This window comes from Phyllobates terribilis, unplaced genomic scaffold (genome assembly GCF_046119375.1).
Source record: "Phyllobates terribilis strain yellow unplaced genomic scaffold, ASM4611937v1 Scaffold_9__5_contigs__length_417890890, whole genome shotgun sequence".
Lineage (NCBI taxonomy): Eukaryota > Metazoa > Chordata > Amphibia > Anura > Dendrobatidae > Phyllobates > Phyllobates terribilis.
In genome coordinates, this window is record NW_027362769.1 from 39,139,400 (window position 1) to 39,160,742 (window position 21,343).

At 44.8% G+C, this 21,343-nt stretch overlaps 1 protein-coding gene across 5 annotated transcripts in view; it reads right to left on the minus strand.

Annotated features, from left to right (window-relative positions):
- PARD3B (par-3 family cell polarity regulator beta) overlaps positions 1 to 21,343 on the minus strand; it is a 2,083,049-nt gene that overhangs the window by 1,560,976 nt on the left and 500,730 nt on the right. For all 5 annotated transcript variants that reach the window (XM_073646400.1, XM_073646398.1, XM_073646401.1 and 2 more), the window contains one exon: positions 3,570 to 3,658. In XM_073646400.1, the coding sequence (XP_073502501.1) occupies positions 3,570 to 3,658 (89 nt within the window). The remainder of the gene's footprint in view (positions 1 to 3,569; positions 3,659 to 21,343) is intronic.

Below are 21,343 nucleotides of genomic sequence, written 5' to 3' on the forward strand. Positions count from 1 at the left end.
ATGGCGCATTTATAAGATGCGCCAAATCTGGCGCTTAGCCTCCGCTCTTCCCACTGCCCTGTAGCGGTGGCGAGTAGGATAATGGGGTTGGGGTTCACGTCAGCCTTGTAATGGCGGCTGACGTGAAGCCCAGGTTAGTAATGGAGGGAGTCTATAAAACGCCTCCATTACTAACTGCGTAGTTAAATGGTTAACACTTTTTCAATAAAAGACACGGCTAGAATAAAATATTTTAATGAAATAAAAAACAAACTGTTCTACAATTTTTTTTTATTACCCTTGGACCGCGAAGCCCTCGATCTTCTGAAAAAAAATTTAAAATAACAAACAAATAACCATATCCCTCACCTGTCCGCCGTCAACGACACAGTCCAGGTACCGCCAACGAATGTCCCACGACAATCCGGGTCATTTCTACAGCAGTGACATCAGCAATCACTGTTGTCACTGCTGCAGAAGACAGCAGTGTATACTGACAGGAGTGTAAAATCACTCCTATCAGTATACATTGCTGTGCAGGAGCTGATCAGCCCCGGTGTACTTACCACTATGGGAGCATTCTTGACAACGTTCCCACGAGGAGGTCACTTGAGCATCAGCTGATCGGTCACGTGACCGATCAGCCGATCGCTGAAGTCACCGCAGGTAGTGGCAGCTCAGTACACTGCTGGGAGCGAGTGCGCTCCCGCAGGGTACCACTGGCCGCCGGGGACCAGGAGGACATGGGGGGCTGCAGTACAGGTGAGTATAAGGTTGTTTTTTTTATTTTTATTTTTTTTTTTGACCGCGGGCACGCGGGCTGGGAAGAGCAGACTACTACTTCTCCCAGCCACGCTGCTCTCGCTGTCATCAGCGGGAGAGGTGGTCGGATGAGAGGAGTTTTAGTCCTCCTCTCCCGATCTGGGTACCACCCACACCGCATTTCCGGCGTAAATTTGCGCCCATTGACTTTAATTGAAACGCAGTAAATTCACAAGTATAGATATTATACCTGCGAGTTTGCTGAGGTTCAATGCAAGTCAATGCAAATTCGCGGCGGTAACGCCAGAACAATGGTCATTCTGCGTTTTTTTCCGCAATGGTAATCCTGAGCGGAAATTTCCACATCATGTGCACAGAACATCAGGATTACCATTGCTACAGCTGGCAGACCTATTAACAAGCGTTTTGGCAGCTGGGAAACCGCCAAGAAAATGCATCAAAAACGCTTTGTGTGCACTTAACCTAAGAGAGCCTGGTTCTGGCCTCGTTCTGGCCATCATAGACTTACAATTGAGTTGTGACTTCAAGATTGCCCAGTAAACTATGGAACAATCTCGCAGGTCACAACCTACAGAAGACCGACCGGAACTGGTAAGTATGATACTAGGTGCAGGAAACTTAGAATAGTGGCACCACTCCAGCGAAAAAATAAAAACAAACACTGGAGTGTTTAATGGATTTAGAACAATACTTGATTCTTCATTAGGCATGTTTTGGCCAGTGCAATGAATCAGTTCATACAGAAATGTGGAGGTCTTAATTTTTTACACTTTGATTCCAAAATTTCATATTACATTTTATTTATTATATTGTCATGAAGCGGTTGTCTGACAACCCGGGACCAGGGGCTTCTACCCTGTCCCCAACTGTAGGGGCGCCCTAGCTATCCCTACTCCTCAGGTTACTTCTGATGGTGAAGATGCTGGGGCCACGTACCTTGCTGTACTCCTGAATCAACCCTCCCCCCACCGAGGAAAGTGGGGAGGAATACAAGGAAAGGATGTACAGGGATAAATGAAAATACCAAACGTACAAAATGTTCACTCACAGACAACAGAGGGAAAATACTGAAGGGATAAGGAAGGTAAACAAAAATAGAAGAGGAAGGGACTATTCACACAGCCAAAACACCAAGCAACCATCACAGAACAAGTCTCCTAAAACGCCTCTACCGAACAACGAATCCTTCACTCCTCATCAGGCAGTACAAGACTTAACACAGCTGAGAACCTCCAAGAGGAATGCTACAGAGACCCAAAGCTGAGCAGTTTAAGTCCCGCACTGCTGAAAGGAACTAGCACCATTAAATAGAGGGAGAAGTGCTTCTATGCAATGCAGGAGTACGTGAACTCAGACGCTGCGGTCTTCTGGCTCCTCTCGGTCGCAGTAAACCTGTGACATATATTTTACTACTAATAATAAAAATAATAATAATTGTAACTTATAAGCGCCAACATATTCCGCAGCACTTTACAATTACGTAGGGACATGTACAGACAATAAAAACAATAAAATATAACACATTTTAACAGCTACAGGAGGAGTGATCGCCCTGCTCAAACGCTTCCAATCTACATGGAAACAGGGGGACACAATAAGTAGAACATGGTCATCAGCCAGTATCTGTCTAAGTGCAGTTACCGTGTGCTATTGGGTGAACTTTCTTGTGTATAGTGATAACTACAAAGAATATGATGAAATATTAAGTGAAGATGAAAGAATTTGGCATTAGAGATGAGTGAATCCATTCACAGGACCCTTGTCTAGCAGGTACTGGACGGTAGACATGTGAACCACCTCTTACATGCCGACATTCTTGGCATCTCTTCTGATTAGTAGCCCTAGCATGATGTCATGCTTGCATCACGCCACAGTAATGACGTGGAGCTGGGCCTACAGAATCAAAGAAGCGCCAGTATTGCCAGCAGATATGAGCTGGTTCACGTGACTACCAGCTGGAAGCCACACAATACTGACAAGGCCATTGGACCATGATCCTGCAAATCAATTCACTCATTTCTGTTTGGCATCTAACTGTGTGACCAAGGCACAGATTTTAAAAATGTAAATCAGCACGTGTCCAGAGTATGGTTTGGTCAATATATCAATATATAGGGGCACTATCCACTTCATGTGTCACTACATAGCACTCATGCACGTCATATAAAAAGACACCCATACTATAAATGGCGCACAGTTGGCCCAGTTACCCAATTTGCATTGGGACCAATGTGCTCTATTCTAAGATGCAGAATGAGGTTTGTGCTCCAAATTAAGGCAAAAGTCTAAAATGATGAAACTGAACATGATAAAATGGAAAAGAATACTCTATATGGAATCAAAACCTTTTACCAGTGCTCTAGGGCTTACACAGCCCAACAAGCCACATACACAAGCTTCAGTATTTCACAGTGTATACTTCATCATTTTTTTTTTTGCTCATCTCATGAATTTTAATCTGCTTTCATCACCCATGTAGGCATAATAACATTATTATTAGTTAATAGTGACTGTAAACCAAATGTTTTGAACATGTCACCTGGGAGCTCCAAATGTAAGGAAAGTCTATAATCATCAATGACATGCATGTAAGTAAAACCATATGGTTTACTTAGGTATATTCCTAAAACAAATCCATTATTTACTCTATGCTCAATATGGCCATATGGCAATGCAGAGCGAGGCTTCTGCAATCCGAGAGTACAACACACAGGAAAAGAAAGATCGCAATTCCTCCTCCGGTTGAAAACATCTTAGTGCTCCCAAAACTATTACTGGCAGAAGTGAATTTGATCAGCGTTTATTACCTGTTTATGTATATGGGCCTCTGTAACATCACATGTTCTTCTTGCCAAGTCAGATCTCTTTGGTCTTCAGTCAGCACTGCAGGTCGTCCCTGAAAAAGTGGAGTGGTGGAAAGTCATTAACCATGTATTGTCATGCAGCTTATGCACCTCCATCTCATCACCTTTTCTGATCATTATACTCTGTACAGAGAGTTGATCACATGCAATTTAACATAATGTCAATTATTCCTATTGAATTAGCATTTCTGGATATCCCTCTGAAGGTACAGATCGGTACTGTATAGTACATAAAGGTCCATCTCACAAAATTAGAATATCATCAAAAAGTTAATTTATTTCAGTTCAATGCAAAAAGTGAAACTCATATATTATATAGAGTCATTACAAACAGAGTGATTTATTTCAAGTGTTTATTTCTGTTAATGTTGATGATTATGACTTGCAGCCAATGAAAACACAAAAGTCATTATCTCAGCAAATTAGAATACTTTATAACAACAGCCTGAAAAATGTTTTCAAAATCCGAAATGTTGTCCTACTGAAATGTATGTTTAGTAAATGCACTCAATACTTGGCCGGGGCTACTTTTGCATCAATTACTGCATCAATGTGTTGTGGCATGGAGGCGATCAGCCTGTGGCACTGCTGAGGTGTTATGGAAGCCCAGGTTGCTTTGATAGCAGCCTTCAGCTCATCGGCATTGTTGGGTCTGGTGTCTCATCTTCCTCTTGACAATACCCCATAGATTCTCTATGGGGTTAAGGTCAGGCGAGTTTGCTGCCAATCAAGCACAGTGATACTGTTTTTAAACCAGGTATTGGTACTTTTGGCAGTGTGGACAGGTGCCAAGTCCTGCTGGAGAATGAAATTTCCATCTCCATAAAGCTTGTCGGCAGAGGGGGAAGCATGAAGTGCTGTAAAATGTCCTGGTAGACGGCTGTGCTGACTTTGGTCTTGATAAAACAAAGTGGACTTATAAAAGCAGATGACAAGGCTCCCAAAACCATCACTGATTGTGGAAACTTAACACTAGACCTCCAGCGGCTTGGATTGTGGACTCTCCACTCTTCCTCCAGACTCTGGGACCTTGATTTCCAAATGAAATGCAAAATTTACTTACATCTGAAAACAACACATTGGACCACTGAGCAACAGTCCAGGTCTTTTTCTCCTTGGCTCAGGTAAGACGCTTCTGGCGTTGTCTATTGGTCATGATTGGCTTGACACAAGGAATACGACACTTGTAGCCCATGTCCTGGATACGTCTGTGTGTGGTGACTCTTGAAGCAATGACTCCAGCAGCAGTCCACTCCTTGTGAATCTCCCCCAAATTTTTGAATGGCCTTTTCTTAACAATACTTTCAAGGCTGCGGTTATACCGGCTGCTTGTGCATCTTTTTCTACCACACTTTTTCCTTCCACTCAACCTTCCATTAATATGCTTGGATACAGCACTCTGTTAACAGCCAGCTTCTTTAGCAATGACCTTTTGTGGCTTACTACCCTCCTTGTGGAGTGTCAATGACTGCCTTCTGGACATCTGTCAAGTCAGCAGTCTTCCCAATGATTGTGGAGCCTACTGAAACAGACTAAGGGACCTTTTTAAATGCTTAGGAAGCCTTTGCAGGTGTTTTTGCTAATTATTCTAATTTAATGAGATAATGACTTTTGTGTTTTTATTGGCCGTAAGCCATAATCATCAACATTAACAGAAATAAACACTTGAAATAGATCACTCTGTTTGTAATGACTCTATATAATATATGAGTTTCACTTTTTGAATTGAAGAACTGAAATAATTTTGATGATATTCTAATTTTGTGAGAAGCACTGTACTATGTATGCAGATAAGATATTGTATATTATCATCTCATTTATTACTTAGCACTTAATTTTGTTTGGCAAACATTTAGCATTCCTAGTGTTTCAATGAATGAATAAATTATAAATCTTTATATATACTCACACTTTTCTAAGTACCAAATACCACCAACATATATTCAATGAAATAACACCAACTTTCCACTTTGAGTGATTAATAACCTAATTACTTATTTCCCAGTAAATGAAATGCTTTGTTTTCCTGTAATGGCAGGCAATATAGTAAAAGGAATACAAGGCATCTGCCAATAAAGCAAGCAATATCTGTTTTATCTTATTAAGGAGGGGTTATCCCAAAAACAGTGAAGGCAAATGACAGCAGGTGATGCATTAGCTTTAATGTACTTTTCTCAGACCAGACCCCCTGACACCAGTGTAACACTACCAAATCCATAATGGACTTCTAGATTTAAGAGGTCACTTCTGTGATGTCTGCAATTGCAACTATCCAGATGGCACAAGGACAAAACCATTGAAACGGGCACTTCACAATTTAGTAACAGGATGGAAGCTTAATACCGAGTTACAGACATTTGGCATCTGTAAAAGTCAGCCATAATCTAGCACACGTTTTGATTATTGATAGTAAGCAAAGTGACAAGAGAGACTATTTGTTGGTCCCTATAACTGTCATGTCTACTCACAATGTTCCCGTGCTTACACATTAACAGTCATAAAGCTGAAACCACCTGCCTAATATTAACACCAAAACAGCTCTGACCTATGAAGAAATGCCCTGTGGTATTTGGTCTCAAGACATGAGCTACAGACTAGAGATGAGCGTTGTTCTACTCGAACTGTTCGCCAATCTCAAATTCGAGCTGTTTTGGGCGGTGTTCGAGCCGTTCGGCGAACACGAACAATTTGAGAAAAATTCGGCTGTTCGAGGTTATGTTCGATAACTGTTCGTGCACCAAAATCATAACTGGATTTTTTCTCAGTAATGATGAAAATTAATGTTAATACGCAGTTTGAGTGTACAGCGGGGTGGGGGGAGGGGCAGGGGATGGATCTCTGCAGGAACAATGAAGATCTCCATTTTTTTTCTCTTTCCCGCATTTACAGTGGGGAGGTGCAATCTGTCAGCCTATCAGCAGCGCACACACGGAGCGAAGTGCTTTTTTTCACACAAGCAAGGGCATGTGTCATTGGCAGTGTATGTCACATGTCCTTGCCCTATAAGACCAAGCCATTTTCCCCGTCGCCACCATTTTCTCACTGCTGCAGCTGCGTGTTAGACGGCACCGCTGTTGCTCTGTGCGCTATACCTTGTTAATTTCAAGCCAATTTTCGCACAAATATACAGATAGCTTGGGAGTAGGGAATAGTTGTGATTGCAGTCCTTTTAAGGACTAGGTTACAGCATTTCCTACGACTTTTATCAGGGAGGTCTGTGCTCTTAAATAGATCGGTTGTGGGAGTAAAGACTAATTGTAATTGCAGTCCTTTTCAGGACTAGGTTACATCAGTTCCGATCAGTTTTTGCCAGGCAGGTCTGTGCCAGTGCTGTGCAAGTTTTTTTCACAGCATTTGGCTGAATCTAGCAAAGCTAATCCTTTTTGGCCTATTGCAGAGTGTGTTAGTCAGTGGAGTAGCCTATCTGTGTTGCAAGATATACCACCTGTGTATAGAATACCAATTTTTTTACTGCACCTAGTGAAGTAAAATCTTTTGGGCATAGCATCATTCTATTAGTCCATCTATACTGACCTCCATCAGGTTGCAAATTAAAACTAATTTTTATCTGCATCTACAGTACCTCTGAAAAAATATTTGGGCTTCTAGCAGTGTGTGGGACTTGTTCTATTAGTCCATCTATACTGACCTCCATCAGGTTGCAAACTGAATATATTTTTTTCTGCATCTACCTCTGAAAAAATATTGGGCTTCTAGCTGTGTGTGGGTCTTGTTCTATTAATCCATCTATACTGACCTCCATCAGGTTGCAAACTGAATATATTTTTTTCTGCATCTACCTCTGAAAAAATATTTGGCCTTCTAGTAGTGTGTCGGACTTTCTCTATTAGTCCATCTATACTGACCTCCATCAGGTTGCAAACTGAATATAATTTTTTTCTGCATCTAGCTCTGAAAAAATATTTGGCCTTCTAGTAGTGTGTCGGACTTTCTCTATTAGTCCATCTATACTGACCTCCATCAGGTTGCAAATTCAAAATAATTTTTTTCTGCATCTAACCCAGCCAATAGTTTTGGCCTAATACCACAGTTTGGCCACTCAGCTCTGCTCGGTTACCATCCATTGTTTTTTTGTGCAAACAACTCCAGAGTTGTGAATTAGTTAACCACCAAAATGAGTGGAAAAAGGCCTGCTGCTGGTGGAAAGGGGAATAGGCGTGTTGGGAAGGGGAAAAAAGGTTGTGTCCGTGGGGTAGGTGTTAAAGCAACAGTAACATCTGCAGAAGAAAGACCATCTTCCAGCCAAACTAAAATGTCTACTTCTTTTAGCGGACAATGTGATAAGATCCCTTTCTTACGGCCACGCCAATCGCTACAAATTCCAGATGAGGCACAAAAACAGCAGGTGCTTCAACGGATATCAAGTGCTCCTTTAAGTGGGCTCTCCTCCACATCAACTTCAACATCACAAATACTCCAGTCCTCAAAGGTGTCACCCAAATCGCACTTGCTTCCTCACAGCTCCCAAATCTCCAGCTGCCCGTCTGAGTATGAGGTAGAACAGATGGTTGAGTCTGCAGAGCTGTTTACTCATACTATAGCCTGGGAATCAGAGGTCGACTCCAGCGCTTCTGTGAATCCAGACGAGGAAATGATATGCACTGATGCCCAGAATCTTTATGAGTCGGATCCAGGACCAGACGCAGAAGGTTCTGACCATAATGTAGACATTCATTCCCAAACTGTAACTCCTGTTGGTGGAGACAATGAGGAAGACGATGATAAGACTCAAATACCTGATTGGAGCGACAACTTTAGTTTTTTGTCAGGGCAGGAACAGGTTGGCTCTGAGGACGACGGGTGTGATAACGCACAGGGTGATGATGATGAGGTCGGAGATCCCACTTACTGTCAACCCACAGTCAGCCAAGAGATGAGGTCAGCAGAGGAGGTGGAGGAAGATGCTAGTGACGACGAGGTCAGGTTGCGCCTTCCTGGACAGAGACGTAGTACTGGAAGCACGTCAACAACTGCATCCTCAAACACAACTCTGCCTCTCACCACAAGTCGTGGTGGCTCTTCAGGTCGCATGGGTGCTAAGCCTTGCATAGCCTGGGCATTTTTTCAGATCGATAAAGATGACCCAACTCGTGTTATCTGTAACATTTGTCAGCAAAAGCTAAGTAGAGGCCAAAAAATACATAGTTTGAGTACTTCATGCATGAACCGGCACATGGACATGAAGCATAAGTTGCAGTGGGAAGCTCAGTGTGCTACAATGCGGCCTAGCCGGCCGGGCCAACCACCGTCTGCCATATCTTGTGCATCCGCGGCCTCTTCATCCTCTGTGACTGGGGGGACAGCAGTCACACCTGTTTTGGGGCGCAGACCTGCCACCTCTTTACCCGCAACAGCCAGCGTGATTGGCAGGTCATCATTTTCTTTGGAGGTGGTAACACCAGCTGGTGTTGAGCGCTGTCCGACATCGATAGCACCACCTTTGGATGAAGGCAACCTAACATGTCCGCCTGCATCTTCCTCACAGACCGGCAGATTGCCGGGGACACCCTTATCAACCCCGTCTAAGCACAATAGCCAGCCCTCGGTCCCTCAGATGTGGACAAGTAAAAGACCATTTCCTCCTAGCCATGAGAAAGCTAAGAGGTTGAATTTCACCATCTGCAAGCTCTTGGCTACAGAAATGCTGCCTTTCCGCCTGGTGGACACAGAGGATTTTCGAGACCTTATGTCCGTCGCAGTGCCCCAGTACCAGATGCCCAGTCGGCACTACTTCTCAAAGAAAGGTGTGCCTGCGCTCCACCAGCATGTCGCACACAACATCACCGCTTCTTTGAGAAACTCTGTGTGTGACAGGGTGCATTTCACCACAGACACTTGGACGAGTAGGCATGGACAGGGGCGTTACATGTCGCTGACTGGGCACTGGGTAACTATGGTGACAGCAGGACAAGGGGCTGCTGTCCCCACGAGTTGTGCGTCAATCCTCTTTATGTCAAAGTTCCTCCACTGCTTCTGCCTCCTCAACCTCCTCTCGGTCTTCCACCTGCACCCAAAGCCTGTCTGGTCATGCCACAAGCTTTCTAACTGCGCAGAAGGGATCCTGCACACCTCCTTACTATGCTGGCAGTAGGGCTCAACGTCATCAGGCGGTTTTTACATTGAAATGTCTGGGAAATGTGAGTCACACAGCTGAGGAGTTGTGGTCAGCTCTGGAGAACCAATTTCATGAATGGTTGTCTCCACTGGACCTGAAACCAGGGAAGGCCGTGTGCGACAATGCTGCAAACCTGGGTGCGGCCCTTCGCCGGGGCAATGTCACACACGTGCCTTGTATGGCTCACGTGTTGAACCTGGTTGTCCAGCAATTTTTAGCCCACTATCCCAGACTAGATGGCCTTCTGCAGAGGGCACGGTCGCTGTGTGCTCACTTCCGCCGTTCGCATCCCACAGCTCAGCGACTTACATCTCTACAGAAGTCGTTGGGCCTGCCACTTCACCGGCTAAAATGCGATGTGCCTACCCGGTGGAATTCAACTCTGCACATGTTGCAGCGACTGTGGCAGCACCGACAAGCCCTGGTGCAATACGTTCTGACGTATAGCCTGGGCCAACGAGATTCAGAGGTGGGGCAAATCACGCTGGAGGAGTGGTCTCAGATCAGGGACCTATGCACCCTTCTGCACAGTTTTGAAATGGCGACGAAGATGTTTAGTGCTGACGATGCCATTATCAGCATGACTATTCCGGTGATTTACATGCTGGAGCACATGTTAAACAGAATTCGGAGTCAGGTGGTGGCACAAGAGGAGGTGGAGGAAGTAGAGGAGGAGGAGTTGTATGCGGAAGGGCTAACATCTGCAAGGTCCAGAAGGTCGGCAGCACCAAGGCGGCAGGCATGTGAGGGTGGGGGAGATGGTTTTACCAGGGCGCATGGTAGCAGCCAAACTAGTGAGGAAGGTGCAGGAGCCCAGGAAGAAGTGGAGGACGAACTGATGGAAGACTCATCAGATGAGGGAGACCTTGATCACATTTCTGTTGTGCGAGGTTGGGGGGAGAGGACAGAGGAAGGAAGCATGATTGTTACCTCGCCACCAACACAACAGGGACTTGGTGCTCCTGGATGCGCAACACACATGAGTGCCTTCTTGCTGCACTACCTGCAACATGACCCTCGAATTGTGAGAATTAGTAATAATCCTGACTACTGGGTTGCCACACTGTTAGATCCCCGGTACAAAAGTAAATTTGCAGAAATTATTCCTGCCATAGAAAGGGATGCACGCATGCAGGAGTATCAGCAGAGACTGTTGCAGAATCTTACATGTGCTTTTCCACAAAATACCAGTGGTGCACGTAGTGAATCTCACAGTTCCAACTTGCCAACCGTGGGACCGTCAAGTGTTCAGCACTCAAACCGTAACAGAACCACAGTATCTGCTGGTAACATCAATTTTGCGGAATCATTTCACCACTTTTTTAGCCCATCCTTTGCAAGGCCACAGGAGACAAGAAGGCTGACACATAGTCAACGCCTAGAGACGATGGTACAGGAGTATCTCCAAGTAAACATTGAAGCCACGACTGTGTCACTGGACCCTTGCTCTTTTTGGGCTTCCAATCTGGATAAATGGCCGGAGCTAGCCACTTACGCCTTGGAGATCTTGTCATGCCCCGCAGCCAGCGTTCTGTCTGAACGTGTGTTCAGCGCTGCTGGTGGTGTGCTGACAGATAAGCGCACGCGGCTCTCCACTGATAATGTAGACAGACTCACGTTCATAAAGATGAACAAATCATGGATCCGAAACGACTTTTCTACCCCTGTGTCATCCTGGGGAGAGTAAAAGCTTGATGATTGGTTAAAATCACCCTACCAAACGTTTTAAGCTTTCAAATTACTAATCATGTTTATCTGTATCTTGACTGGAAAATAATTTGGGCTTTGTAGCAGTGTGCAGCACTGATCCTATTAGGCTATCTATAATAAGCTCCACCAGATTTAAAATTAAAAATAATTTTTAGCTGCATCTAGCCCGGAAAATAATTTTGGGGCTCCGAGATGCGCAAGACACATAAGTGCCTTCTTGCTGCACTACCTGCAGCATGACCCTCATATTGTCAGAATTCGAAGTAATCATGACTACTGGGTTGCCACACTCTTAGATCCCCCAAACTTTTCGATCAACCTTTTCATTTTAATAAAGACCAAAAAAATGGTCATTTTTGAAATTATAAGCATTAGCAGGTTGTTAGAAACTGAAATCAAACAGTTTTCAACTCAAAACTTTATTCTAGGTGATGTTACATTTTCACATAGGACCCCTTGTTCGAAAGGAGCTTCTGAACTCTCTCGTCCATTGTATTTGTCAGGTTTTGGATGGTTTCTGCTTCAATTGTTTTGCATGAGGACAGAATACCCTCCCAGAGCTGTTGCTTAGATGTGAACTGCCTCCCGCCATCATAGACACTCCTTTTAATGATGCTCCAAAGGTTCTGAATGGGGTAGAGGTCAGGGGAGCATGGGGGTCACACCATAAGTTTGTCCCCTTTTATGCCCATATCAGCCAGAGATGCAGATGTTTTATGTGCAGCATGAGATGGTGCATTATCATGCAGAAAAATGATCTTGCTGTGAAATACACGGTTCTTCTTCTTGAACCATGGCAGGAAGTGCTGTTTGAGAAAATCCACATACATTATGGAGTTCATCTTTAGCGCCTTCAGGGATCCTAAAGGGGCCGACAATCTCTCTCCCCATGATTCCAGCCCAAAACATTACTCCACCCCCTCCTTGTTGGCGCTGTAGCCGTGTTTGCGTGGGGTGTCCATCAACCAGCCATCCTCCACTCCATCCATCTGGACCATCGAGCGCTGCACGGCACTCATCCGTGAACAAAACAGTTTTGAAATCAGTCTTCATGTAATGTTTGGCCCACTGGAGCCGTTTCTGCTTGTGTGAAGTGGATAGAGGAGGTCGACAGGATGGCGTATGCACAGCTGCAAACCTCTGAAGGACCCTGCATCTTGTTGTTCGGGAGACGTTGGAGGCACAAGCAGCTTCAAAAACTTGTCTGCTGCTATGACAAGGCTTTTTTGCCGCTGCTCTTTCAACCTGACGTAATTGCCTGTAGGAAAGAGTCCTCAATTTGCCCTTATCAGCACGCACACGTGTGTACTGTGAATCAGCTACATACTTCTTGATTGCCAAGACACTTCATCCTGATCATCGCACAATGTTGATTGTAGTCATGCCTTGACCTAAACACTCCACAATTTGTTGCTTCTCAGCAGCCGACACATCCTTTTTCTTTCCCATTTTGGCAGAAAATGTAGGCTGCTTAATAATGTGAGAGAGCCTTCTTAAGTAGTCTTGCCTTTCATTGGACACACCTGCCAAACTAATTAGCAGAGGTGTCTGCAATTGCTTACAGTGATATAAAGAGCCCTGACACACATCACCATCAATGAGTTTAACTGACAAACAAACAAATTCTTCCCTTATCACTCCTAAACACTTTTTGCATAATAATTTGGAACGCGGTGTACATGTGCTTTTCCACAAAACACCAGCGGTTCACGTAGTGAATCTTACAGTTCTAACTTGCCAACCGTGGTCTGTATGGAATTGTTCAATAAAGGGCCCAAAATTAAGATAACATAGATGGGAGAGGTCTCTATGAATAGGAATTCCTAAGTATTTGATACCCTGTGAGGGCCAGGCAAAGGGAAAGTTGGACTGGATGGAATCCTATATGGATTTGGGGAGGGAGACATCGAGGGCCTCAGACTTCGCTGCATTGATTTTAAAATTTTACCATGTAACAAAGTGATCTATTTCAGCCATAACAGCATGGATGGATATATGTGATTGAGTGATATATACTAGGACATCATCAGCAAATAGAGAGCACTTGTACTCGGTGCCTCCCACCTCAATCCACCTAATATTGGGGTTATGGCGAATTGATGAGAGCAGGTGCTCCGTCACTAGGATGTATAAGAGAGGGGACAGAGGACATCCCTGCCTTGTCCCATTGGTGATTGTGAAAGGTGATGAAAATGTTCTGACGCACCCCCTGGACCTTGGGACACCCGGAGCCGGACCCTTTTTGGTGGATGCTGGTGGTTGTAGTCTTCGTGGCGGCGACCCGGTTCCGTGGCTCAGGGCGGTCAAACCAGTGGCGGAACTATTTATGTGGTTTTGATGTTTAAATGTCCGACTACGCCACCCGTGGATTGCGGTCAGAGTGAACCGCCGCTACAGGGCAGACCGCTGAGGCTGGTGTTGTGGGTGCAGCAGAGCGTAGCATAACTCCCCACGGGAGGAGTATAGCCTCAGGGCAGTGTATGCGGAGGATGGGGGTGATGGTGCAGGGCAGCAGCAGTAACGACACGGAGTCAGTGATGCAGTCCAGGGCCTTTACTCACAGTTCTTATTATCCAGACCACGTCTGCAGGTAACGGCTGCCCACGTCGTACTGTGCTCACCAGGTGAGGGGCTCAGACAACTCCCAGATAACTTTGGAGCACTTCACAGGACCCCCTTTGTGTGTCCTTTGTCTGGCCTTTCTTACCAACACTTCTGTCCGGCTGCCTCGGGCCTCCTCTTGGTAAACTTGGCGCCAGTTTCCCTGACCCTATGTGGTGCCTTCCTAGCGGGTGTAGCGAGGGGCTGCGCCACATAAAATGTCACAGCCTCCGGTTTCTAGCTGAGGCTCGTTTCCTGCCTCCACTAGTTCGGGGACCGGTCTCCCCCTTTGGCCTGACCCCTCCACGCAGGTGGATTCGGGCGTGCGGTGGCGACTCGCCCGTCCGCACCCCTGGGATCCCTTCATTCCTCGTTCCTGGAGCCTTCTCCGCTCCTCTTCCTTCCTTCACCCTCTTCCAGGCCTGGGCCTCTGTTACTAGGCCCGCCTCCGGAGCAGAGCTCATGCAGAGCCCCTGCTCCCTGCCACTTCTGCTCAGACTTCTCTGCACTGAACTAAGATGGTGCCCACCTTTTATACTCCCTTCTCAATGCACCCAGGAACTGCTTCCTCCCTGCTCCTGCACTACAGGGTTCCCCTTCCTCAGTGTTCCCTCCCCCCACTCCAGCCAGGGACAGGGACTGTCGTGCCCATCTCAGGGGCATATTGGTCGCCCTGCCCCACGGCAATGTGGTGTAATGCATGCAGGTGTCGGGTCCTGATCCACACTCCATCCTTACCTGAGAGTGAGATATCACACCTCTGGGTGAGGTGCAATACGTCTGTAGCAACCGAGCCCTCAGGGTGCTACAGTTCCATTTATCTTCAGCCTAGGTGACGTATTGCGATACAGGGCCGTGATTTTGGCTATAAAAGGGTCCCCTAGACCCCTACCCCAAGCTTTTTAAGAGAATCATATATGGCGTGCCAGGAGACTCTATGGAATGCTTTCTCAGCATCCAACGAGAGTATCTAATTACAAATTTTTAACTGCATCTAGCCCAGGAAATACTTTGTGCCTAGTAGCAGCGTCTGCTAGTCAGCGGATTATCCCGGCTGTTAAGCAAGCTACACCACCTGTAGTTTAGACACTTAATTTTTTCAAAGGAAATGCTTCGGGACCATGGGATACTCAGTGAAGAGCATCAGGAGGCACCCCAAGGCATAGGGGCTGGGACTGGCAGTAGGATGCCTTGCGGTGGACAGCCGAGCTCGATCCTTATAAAAGCTTTTTAACTGCAGCAGCTTTAGTGGACGCTACTGGAGCTGGAATTACGCGGCTGCTGGCATGAGACTTGCCCTCCAATAGATCCTTGTAAATGGATTTAAAGTGTATTCATTCAAATTAGAGAGACAATTTAAATTAAAAAGCTTAGAGCTGCCTCCACCACAGGGGGGCTCGCTCGACCCACCAGCGGACAGGCACCAGTATTGGGAGAGGGGGGCTGGCCATCAGGGTTCACCGCGGCTCTGGCACAAACCCGGCGACACGGAGGTGGCACGGGCAGGAGCGGACTGGCCGTGTCGGCTTCTCACTTTTTGGATTTTAGAAGGGCATGACATGCCTATATCTGTGTCTCCCCCTCCTTTTACTCCTCCACCTCTTTTATTTTCGCATGACTATATGTACTTGTCACTTTTCCATGTGTTAGTTGTGTCTTCTGAGCAGTTTGTCAGCTTTTGGACACCTTTGAAGGTGTTTTCTATGTGTTTCTATGTGTTTTTGTTTGCCTGCCATTGGTTTTAACGGTGTTCGAAGGTGTTCGACGAACAGTTCGACGAACACACGGGTGTTCGACGAACCGAACTCGAACACTACGGGGGTGGCTCAACACTACTACAGACCCTTTAAAGAGGATCTGTCACCAGGTTAGAAGTGTTCAGTTTTTGACACTTATTTAATTACTGCTGCTCCCTTGAGTCTTCTACATTTTTAATTTTTAAAATCTACCACACGGCTCCTGAGATACGGGCCTTTATATTTAGTGCTAACATTTATGCTCTTTACAATGGGGCGTTGCTCACAGATTCTCGGGGGACGTGTCTGTAGGCTGCTCTGTAATATTACTCTGTGAGAAAAGACTATAAAAATGATCACTACATGAAAAGGCCTGTATCCCTGGAACTATATGGTTTATTTAAAAAAAATAAAAAGTATAATACTCAAAAGAGTTGCCGGAATAAAATATGAACAAAAACTGAACACTTTTTGACCTGGCTAAAAAACAGGAAACAGAGTAGTCGTAAATGTGATATAATCAGCAGTGGGATATAGTCAGCAGTCAGTCTAAATGGGATATAGTCAGCAGTGGGATATAGTCAGCAGTGGGATATAGTCAGCAGTCAGTCTAAATGGGATATAGTCAGCAGTGGGATATAGTCAGCAGTCAGTCTAAATGGGATATAGTCAGCAGTGGGATATAGTCAGCAGTCAGTCTAAATGGGATATAGTCAGCAGTGGGATATAGTCAGCAGTGGGATATAGTCAGCAGTCAGTCTAAATGAGATATAATCAGCAGTGGGATATAGTCAGCAGTGGGATATAGTCAGCAGTGGGATATAGTCAGCAGTCAGTCTAAATGGGATATAGTCAGCAGTGGGATATAGTCAGCAGTGGGATATAGTCAGCAGTGGGATATAGTCAGCAGTGGGATATAGTCAGCAGTCAGTCTAAATGAGATATAATCAGCAGTGGGATATAGTCAGCAGTGGGATATAGTCAGCAGTCAGTCTAAATGGGATATAGTCAGCAGTGGGATATAGTCAGCTGTGGGATATAGTCAGTAGTGGGATATAGTCAGCAGTGGGATATAGTCAGCTGTGGGATATAGTCAGCAGTGGGATATAGTCAGCAGTGGGATATAGTCAGCAGTGGGATATAGTCAGCAGTGGGATATAGTCAGCAGTGGGATATAGTCAGCAGTGGGATATAGTCAGCAGTGGGATATAGTCAGCAGTGGGATATAGTCAGCAGTCAGTCTAAATGAGATATAATCAGCAGTGGAATATAGTCAGCAGTCAGTCTAAATGGGATATAGTCAGTAGTGGAATATAGTCAGCAGTGGGATATGGTCAGCAGTCCGTCTAAATGAGATATAGTCAGCAGTGGGATATAGTCAGCAGTGGGATATAGTCAGCAGTGGGATATAGTCAGCAGTGGGATATAGTCAGCAGTGGGATATAGACAGCAGTGGGATATAGACAGCAGTGGGATATAGACAGCAGTGGGATATAGTCAGCAGTCAGTCTAAATGAGATATAGTCAGCAGTGGGATATAGTCAGCAGTGGGATATAGTCAGCAGTGGGATATAGTCAGCAGTGGGATATAGTCAGCAGTGGGATATAGTCAGCAGTGGGATATAGACAGCAGTGGGATATAGTCAGCAGTGGGATATAGTCAGCAGTGGGATATAGTCAGCAGTGGGATATAGTCAGCAGTGGGATATAGTCAGCAGTGGGATATAGTCAGCAGTGGGATATAGTCAGCAGTCAGTCTAAATGAGATATAATCAGCAGTGGGATATAGTCAGCAGTCAGTCTAAATGGGATATAGTCAGTAGTGGAATATAGTCAGCATCGGGATATAGTCAGCAGTGGGATATGGTCAGCAGTTCGTCTAAATGAGATATAGTCAGCAGTGGGATATAGGCAGCAGTGGGATATAGTCAGCAGTGGGATATAGTCAGCAGTGGGATATAGTCAGCAGTGGGATATAGACAGCAGTGGGATATAGACAGCAGTGGGATATAGACAGCAGTGGGATATAGTCAGCAGTGGGATATAGACAGCAGTGGGATATAGACAGCAGTGGGATATAGACAGCAGTGGGATATAGACAGCAGTGGGATATAGTCAGCAGTGGGATATGGTCAGCAGTTCGTCTAAATGAGATATAGTCAGCAGTGGGATATAGACAGCAGTGGGATATAGTCAGCAGTCAGTCTAAATGAGATATAGTCAGCAGTGGGATATAGACAGCAGTGGGATATAGTCAGCAGTGGGATATAGTCAGCAGTGGGATATAGTCAGCAGTGGGATATAGTCAGCAGTGGGATATAGTCAGCAGTGGGATATAGTCAGCAGTGGGATATAGTCAGCAGTGGGATATGGTCAGCAGTTCGTCTAAATGAGATATAGTCAGCAGTGGGATATAGTCAGCAGTCAGTCTAAATGAGATATAGTCAGCAGTGGGATATAGTCAGCAGTGGGATATAGTCAGCAGTGGGATATAGACAGCAGTCAGTCTAAATGGGATATAGTCAGTAGTGGGATATAGTCAGCAGTGGGATATAGTCAGCAGTGGGATATGGTCAGCAGTTCGTCTAAATGAGATATAGTCAGCAGTGGGATATAGTCAGCAGTCAGTCTAAATGAGATATAGTCAGCAGTGGGATATAGTCAGCAGTGGGATATAGTCAGCAGTGGGATATAGACAGCAGTCAGTCTAAATGGGATATAGTCAGTAGTGGGATATAGTCAGCAGTGGGATATAGTCAGCAGTGGGATATGGTCAGCAGTTCGTCTAAATGAGATATAGTCAGCAGTGGGATATAGTCAGCAGTCAGTCTAAATGAGATATAGTCAGCAGTGGGATATAGTCAGCAGTGGGATATAGTCAGCAGTGGGATATAGACAGCAGTCAGTCTAAATGGGATATAGTCAGTAGTGGGATATAGTCAGCAGTGGGGACTGCAGGGATCTGTGCTAGGACCCATTCTTTTTAACCTCTTTATTAATGACCTAGTGGATGGGATTGAGAGTAAAGTGTTTTTGGTGACGACACCAAACTATGTAAGATGTTAAAATCTGACCGTGACATTACCATATTACAAAGCGATCTGAAGAAGATGACTTAATGGGCAAACACTTGGCAAATGAGGTTTAATGTTGAAAAATGTTGAGTAATGCACCTAAGACGGAGTAATCCTATTGCTGCATATACATTAAATGGGCGTATATTCGGGACTACAGAAGAGAAGAAGGACTTGGGTATTCTGGTTACAAGTAAGCTGAGCAGCAGTACTCAATGTCAAGCAGCCGTCGCAAAAGCAAACAAGATTTTAGGATGTATAAAAAGAGAAAAAAACCTGTGATCACAACGCATTGTTACCCCTCTATAAATCACTTGTAAGGCCACATCTAAAATGTGAGATGCAGTTTTGAGCTCCACATTTTAAAAAGCATATTCAGAAGTTAGAGTCAGTTCAAAGGCGGGCAACTAGATTATTACAAGGAATGGAAGGCCTCTCATATGATGAGAGGTTGGAAAAGTTGGGCTTGTTTAGCTTAGAAAAAAGACGCCTCAGAATTATTTATATGTATAAATACATGTGTGGTCAGTGAAAAGGACTAGCACATGACTTATTCCTTCCAAAGACCATACTAAGGACCAGGGGCACTCATTACGGGTGGAAGAAACGCGATTTCGGTAGCTAAATAGGAAAGGGTTCTTTACAGTCAGAGCAGTCAGACTGCGGAAAGCCGACCACAAGACGTAGTAATTGTAGACTCAGTACACATAACATGGCGGGTTACAGATAGTTTAGTGACAAAAATGTGTAATTTGTGGAGAAAGGTTGAACTTGATGGACCTAGGTCTTTTTTCAACCTATGTAACTATATGGTGTCAGGTCCTCTTTAAGTCCTGCAACTTGTGAGGTGAGACCCCCATAAGACATAACTGTTTTTACAGTACATCCCACAGATGTTTGATCAGATTAATCTGGGAAATTGGACTCCAAGTGATCACAATGAACTATTTGTATTGTTTCTGAAACCGTTCCTGAGCAATTCTTGCAGCGTGACGGAGTGCATTATCCTTCGCAGACACAGCTGCTTTTCGGGAATACTGATGCCATGAATGGGTGTACTTGATCTGTAAGAATGTTATCTATAAGAACCAATATTTCCCAGCAAAACAGGTTATGCTTGCCATTTTTCCCCAGGGCATCATGATCCTATCTCTTTTCCAAGTATGCCTATTGGAGGTGGACAGCAGACTACGTCTCGCTGCCTGCTTCAATTAGGCATATGCAGCTGAAACCGATGCATGACAGTGCACATGGTGACTCTGCCTGCATCATTCTAGTCAATGGCTCCATCGGTGTATACGCCCGAATCCCATTTTTCAGTAGTTCAAACGTAAGGCCCGATGGAGCCACTGAACATAGTGGCAAACACAATGTGAACCTAGCCTAAAAATGTCATGAAATTATTAAAGGCCCATTACTCATGTGAAAAATTCCAGCATTCGAGCACCACTGCACCCCCAATAGACTTTGTTTACTGTGCTGCAGCCAATCACTGGCCTGTAAATGCCTGCAGTGGTTACTTTGGTAGTATTGTCCGGCATCATTACAGAACAGCATACAAAAGCCAAAGGTGCTAGAACGTGGAGGATTTAATAGGGGTGTATTTTATTAATATATAACATTTCAACCAAATGGCCCAGTTATTTCTTATTTTGGAAAAGCGTTTTTCGGTTAAAAGATGAAGCACACTTCAAATTCCTCTAACAGGATATTTTACAAAGATACATAGATGACAAAACGTATTCATGCATGTTTCTTTGTGAACTAAATAGTATAGCAGACTAGATACTGCAATACAGATTTGTGGCATGCATTTGCTACAGAGAAGACTATAGTTGCTATTTGCATGGGGCATACATGATGTGAACATTGCTTTAACCATTTAAACTGTTACATTGTTGTGATATTAAAGGGGTTGTAGAGCGAAGATAAGCTATCATTTATCCATAGGATATAGGTGAAAAATCAGAGATCAGTTGGGGTTCCGACTGCTGGGACCTCCACTGATCGCCAGAATGGGGTACTTTTATCCCAGTAAAAATGGAGTGACAGTGTGCATGCTTGACCTCTGCTCCATCCACTCCCTATGGTGCCGCCAAGTGCTTCTCTCAGCCCCGTAGAGAATCAATGGAGCAATGATCATGCATATGCAGCTCTATTCTAAAAAGGATAAAAGTGCAGAGTTCTGATGATTGGTGGTGGTCCCAGAGGCCAGACCCCCACCATTCTATAAGTTATCACCAAAATCCAGTGGAAAACCCCTTTAATATTTCAACAATACACTATTGATTCACTATTCATTCTGCCATTGACTGCTATTAAATACCATTTGCTATGCTTGTGTGAATAATGCCACATATTTAATCAATTAACACTAAGTATTCCATGCAATTATATGACGTGAGAGCCAAATAGTGACTGCAACTTGTTACATATTTTCATATACTTTTTGGATTTTGC